The sequence below is a fragment of the Emiliania huxleyi genome (genome assembly GCF_000372725.1).
Source record: "Emiliania huxleyi CCMP1516 chromosome Unknown EMIHUscaffold_1393, whole genome shotgun sequence".
Lineage (NCBI taxonomy): Eukaryota > Haptophyta > Isochrysidales > Noelaerhabdaceae > Emiliania > Emiliania huxleyi.
The window spans coordinates 1-5,587 of NW_005201198.1; the positions used below are offsets into that span (position 1 = coordinate 1).

General features: G+C 68.6%; 1 protein-coding gene across 1 annotated transcript; it reads left to right on the plus strand.

Moving 5' to 3' along the window:
* Positions 1–4,290: 4,290 nt before the first annotated feature.
* On the plus strand, positions 4,291–5,239 carry EMIHUDRAFT_373328 (hypothetical protein; the record flags this gene model as incomplete). The annotated part of the gene is made up of 2 exons (XM_005787977.1): positions 4,291–4,728; positions 5,112–5,239. A coding segment is annotated over exon 1 (315 nt), but the record flags the coding sequence as incomplete, so codon positions are not given.
* Positions 5,240–5,587: the final 348 nt, after the last annotated feature.

Consider the following 5,587-nt stretch of genomic DNA (forward strand, 5'->3'; position numbering starts at 1 on the left):
GAAGTGTCTAGGCAGTGTCTGGGAAGTGCCTCGTCGAGGGGCAGCGGCGACGCCTCCTCGCCCGCAGGAGCGAACAGGTAGCGACCGGCCGGCAGCGACGCGCGCCCGAACCCGCCGTACATGCACCCCGCCACGGCCTCGCCGCCCGCGCCGCCCGGATCGGAACCGAGGCCGGCGCCCGTGTCGGTCGGCGCGCCGTCGCCGAGCGCCGCCTCGCCGCCGCCCTCCCGCCACCCCGCCGCCGCCATGCCTCCGAGAACTTGGTCGCGCTCGTGCTGGTCGCTGCCTGACGGAACACCCATCCGTGCGCAGTCAACTCCCATGCCTGCGCTCCACCATGCGTTAGCGTCGTGCGGGTCGCTGCGCCGTGCTGCAGCGCCGTCCGCATCTTGCCCTTGCTCTTGGCCAGCAGCCCGAAAAAGTGCGACTTGCCGCCCCCACCCACCACAGGAGCCAAAGCGCCGCCGCCGCCGCCGCCGCCGCCGCCGCCGCCGCCGCCGCCGCCGCCGCCGCCGCCGCCGCCGCCGCCGCCCTCGTTGGCCGCCGCGAGCCTCGCGTTCTCCTCCCGCAAGTAGCACAGCTCCGCCTACGCCACTCTCGTCCTTCTCCCTGCCATCACCCTCCCCCCTTCCCTCTTCCCGCAGCTAGCACAGCTCCGCCTCCGCCGCCTCCAGCCGGCGCGCCGCCGCCGCCGCCGCCTCCTCCGCCGCGGCGGCGCGCACGGCGAGCGACGCGCTGCCGCTGCTGAAGCGCGAGCGGTAAGAGGACTCCTCTCCCTCCTCGCCCCCGCCCTCCGCCTCCGCCCCCGCCCCGCCGGCCGCCGCCTTGGCAGCCGCCGCCACAGCCTCGGCGACGGCGCGGGTAGCCTAGGGGGACGTGTCTCGGACATGTCTCGGACGTGTCGTGGACAGTGACCTCCGCGGCGGCGCGGGCCGCCTCGCTGCTCTCTGGCGCGTGACCTATCCAGTTTAAACAAGACAACTCTCTCTCACAGCGGACAGGCTCGACACAAGTGCGAACTGGCGAGACCTATAGAGTACCACCATTAGACGGGTCAGTCATTGAATACGAAGAGGTCGCCTCCCTCGCCTCCGGCGCGAGGGTGCCGGAGAGCAAGGGTTAGGGTTAGGGTTAGGGTTAGGGTTAGGGCTGTGGGCTGTGGGCTGTGGGCTGTGGGCTGTGGGCTGTGGGCTGATGGCTATCGGCTGTTGGCTGATGGCTGAAGGAGGTGGGAGGTGGGAAGTAGGCGGTAGGCTGTATAGAGGGTGCCGGAGAGCAGCGGCCCGCCCCCGTCGGCGTCGCCAGAGAGGAGGAGGGTCAGCATGGGCATCAGCACCTTTTAGCAAACGACTCCTCCTGCCCAGCTGTCCTGGTGTGAGCTGCGTGCTGTGCGTCCAGCAGTCCGGCCCGGTGCTACGGCCGGTGGCAGTGTGCCTCGTGTCGGCTCCCGAGCCAATCGTGTGCAGCGTGTGTGTGGGCCGTCCTCCATGCTCCGAGGCGTGTAGCACTGACTGGCTGGCTGTCCTCCTGCCCTCGCGTCGCCAGAGAGGAGGGACACGGTGAGCAAGGGCATCCGCTCCTCGGCTGTACCTCGGCTACATCTCAGCTACTTCGGCTGTGTCTCGGCTGTTTCTCGGCTGTACCTCGGCCACATCTCAGCTACCTCGGCTGTATCTCGGCTGTATCTCGGCTGTATCTAGGCTGTACCTCGGCCACATCTCAGCTACCTCGGCTGTACCTCGGCTGTACCTCGGCTGTACCTCGGCTGTACCTCGGCTGTATCTCGGCTGTATCTCGGCTGTGTCTCAGCTGTACCTCGGCTGTATCTCGGCTGTATCTCGGCTGTATCTCGGCTGTACCTCGGCGGGCGGAAGCGGCTCGGCGGCGGCGGCGCACACGGCGAGCAGGCCGCTGGCGGCGGCCCGCTCCATCTGGGCCGGCTCGAGCCGCGACAGGAGGCACTGGAGGAGGAGGCGGGCGGCGGAGGAGGCGGAGAGCAGCGCCTCCTCGAGCCGCTCGCACTCGGAGAAGAGGCGCGCCTGCGTGGCGCACGTCGACAAGCCAGTCTCACTGAACGATTGGTGACGCTCGCACTCCGAGAGGAGCCGCGCCTGCTCGCCATGGACGGAGTCATGACTGTGTCTGGTCGAGTAGTGGCGCTCGCACTCTCCGAGAGGAGCCGCGCCTGCTCGCCATGGACGGAGTCATGACTGTGTCTGGTCGATTAGTGACGCTCGCACTCCGAGAGAAGAGCCGCGCCTGCTCGCCATGGACGGAGTCATGACTGTGTCTGGTCGATTAGTGGCGCTCGCACTCCGAGAGGAGCCGCGCCTGCTCGCCATGGACGGAGTCATGACTGTGTCTGGTCGATTAGTGGCGCTCGCACTCCGAGAGGAGCCGCGCCTGCTCGCCATGGACGGAGTCATGACTGTGTCTGGTCGATTAGTGGCGCTCGCACTCCGAGAGGAGGCGCGCCTGCTCGCCGCGTGCACGAGACGGCCACAGCCTGAGGCGAGGCGCGCCGCCGCCGCCGCCGCCGCCGCCCGCGCCCGCGCCCGCGCCGCCCGCAGCGCCGACCAGCGCCTCGAGTGCTGCTGCGTCGGGCTGTGAGTTCATCAGGCGGCGGGCCTAGCTAGGGTCGGGGTGAGGGTGAGGGTGCTGTGGGCTGCCTGTCAGGGCGGGGGTTAGGGTGAGGGCTAGGGTTGGGGGTAGGGTTAGGGTTGGGGGTAGGGCTTAGGGTTAGGGTTAGGGTTAGGGTTAGGGCTTAGGGTTAGGGTTGGGGTTCGGGTTTCTCTCCAGGGCAGCTAGGGAGAGGGTGAGGGTGAGGGTGAGGGTGAGGGTGAGGGTGAGGGTGAGGGTGAGGGTGAGGGTGAGGGTGAGGGTGAGGGTGAAGGGTGGTGTCCGGCTTGCGAGGTTCCTCCGGCGGCGTGCCATGCGTGGGAAGGCGGTCCACATAACAAAAATAATAATAATAATAATAATACTGATAATAATAATAATCATCATAATCGCGCCTTGCGTGGGAAGGCGGTCCACAGCGAGAGCAGCTCCAGGGCGCCGATATGGTCCAGCTCGAGGTGCGACTCGAGAGTGTTGAGCATCGCGTCGTTCATCACGCCGAAGACGGCGTTCGCCTACACACGTCCCCGACACCTCCTGGACACTTCCTAGACACTTCCTCATCACGCCAAAGACGGCGCGCTCGCGTCGCGCAGCAGCAGCCCGAGCGGCTCGATGGTCAGCGGCGAGGGCGATGCGAGCTCAAAGGCGTTGAGGGCCGCGTCCAGCAGCGCCTCCCAGGAGGGCAGCTGCTCGAGCAGCGCGCCCAGCGCCATGCGCCTCTGCCTCGACAGCGGCCCGCCGACTGACGAGCCGGAGCCGGCGATCGCGTCGGCCTCGCCGCCGCCGCCGCCTCCGCCCTCCTCGCCGCCGCCGGCGGCCAAGTCGTGGATCCAAGGAGGCGCCTCGATGCGGAGCTGGAGGTACGCGAGGTACGCTCGGATGAAGGGCCCGCGCGCCGCCGCCGAGACGGACGCGAACCGCGTCGCCAGCTCGGCCAGCCGCGCGACAAACGGCTGCCGGTCGACAGTCGAGGAGAGGAGTGTGGCGGCAAAGGCGGGCGAGTGCAGCTGCAGCCGGTGAAGGATGGTTAGCATCTTGAGCACGGCGTCGGCCTGGCGGCCGAGCTCGCCGATGCGGACCGCCCACGCCAGCGCCAGCGCCGGCGGCTCGCGCGCGGCCGCACCCATCAGGTAGAGCAGCTCCTGCGGCTGGAGCGGCGCAGGGCTGTTTGCGGTGGCAGCCCGCAGCGCGGAGGCGACCGACGAGTTGCCGCCTGGCGTGGTCTTGCGCGCGATCTTGCCGAGGAAGCTCATCGCAGAGGCACCGACGGCGGCGCTCTCGCGGGCACAGCTAGAGTCGCCGGAAAATGTATTATCCTAACGGTGTGGGGGCGCGGAGGGCTTGTTGGCGAGCCAAAATGGTGTTTTCCGAGGCGCTGCGCTAGGCTCAGAGCGAGTTCGCGCTGCGCTAGGCTCAGACGGCGAGTTCGCGCTGCGCTAGGCTCACAGATGCGAGTGCGCTGCGATAGAAGAAAAAACAGGGTCGAAACGACAACCGAAGGGAGGACTGTGTAGTGTAATCATGTGTCAAGAATCACGTGCTGCTGCTGCTGCTGCTACTGCTGCTGGCCTGCTGCTGCGCGGCGAGCGCCGTCGCCGAGGCGGGCCTCGGCGGAGAGCGCGATTATGCGGCCTTTTCCGCGACCCGCACAAAGAAGAGGCGCCCTCCGTCAGCCTCGACCTGCCACCGGCTCGCGTCGACCGACCCGGCCGCGTGCCACACCTCCACAGCCCAGTGCGCCAGCCCGCAGAAGTTGCCCTCCTCGATGCCCCATCCCGTGGGCCACGCGGCCAAAGCGGTGCCGAGAGGCGGCGGCGGCGCCGCGGTCGCCTCGAGACGCGCCGCGACGGCGTCAAAGGCGATCCGCCTCGCGCCCGTCGCGGCCGCCTCGGCCAGCAGCGCCTCCCCGGCCAGCCGCGGGAGGTCGCCCTCCGTCTCGAACCAGCACGACGAGCGGCCGTCGGCGCACGCCTCGTCCCACGCCTTGAGCTGGCGGACAAAGGCCGCCCAGCTCTTGAGGCCGGGCGAGGCCGCGGCGGGCGACGGGGCAAGGGAGCAGCCGGGCGAGGAGAGGCAGGAGGTGCTCGCCGGCGAGCGCTCCCGCGCCTGCGAAGGGGCAAGGCCTGAGGGCGGGCGGGCGGTCGGGCGGGCGGGCGCGGGTGGGGGGGATAAACGCTGCGCCGCCAAAGGAACCAGCGACACTGGCCGCGGCTCGTCGCCACGCGCCGGCTCGGAAGAGGGGCTGTCGGCGGCGAAGCAGAGTGGCACGCCTCGCCGCTCGAGCCGCCGACAGCCCCCCTCCTCGACGTGACGGCCGCTCCCGGAGCCGGCCGGTGCGCGCCTGACCCACGCCCCCTCTCGCACCCCTCCGACCCCCCCTGCGCGGCGCACCCGTCCGCTGTGCGCCGGCTCGAGCGCCTATTGCCAAATCGCGACGTTTGAGCGCAGCGCACGCATCCTCTGGGCGCCTGAGCGCGGCGGAATCTTGCCAGAATGTGGCCGCAGGAAGAGCCTCCGGCGGGCCTCCGGCGGACGCCTGGCGGCGTGGCGCTGCGCGCCGGCCTGCGGCCCAAAGCCCGAACGAGCGGTCAAGTTAACTTGACGCGCCGAATCCCTTGGTTGGCCCTCGCAGCTGTGATACAAAAGTGGGGACGCGCCTGGCGGCGCGCCCCCAAAAAAAGAAAAAGGACGCCTCCCGATCATCCTCAAAAGACTCCCTTGGGTTGTCTGTTTTCTTTCTTTCTTTCTTTTCAAAAGACACCGCCACATTCCTGAGACGCGCGAGGGCAGCCTCCTTAAAGGCAATGGGGTCTAGATTCGGAGCGCTCGCCGAAGGGGAGTACTTTATGCACATGCACATGTGCAAATGCAAGAAAAGTATTCCACCGCGGCGGGTGCGCGATGTTGTTGGGGATCATAACAATCCAGCGCGGATCGTTGGAGGTCGTCCTCTCTCACATGACAT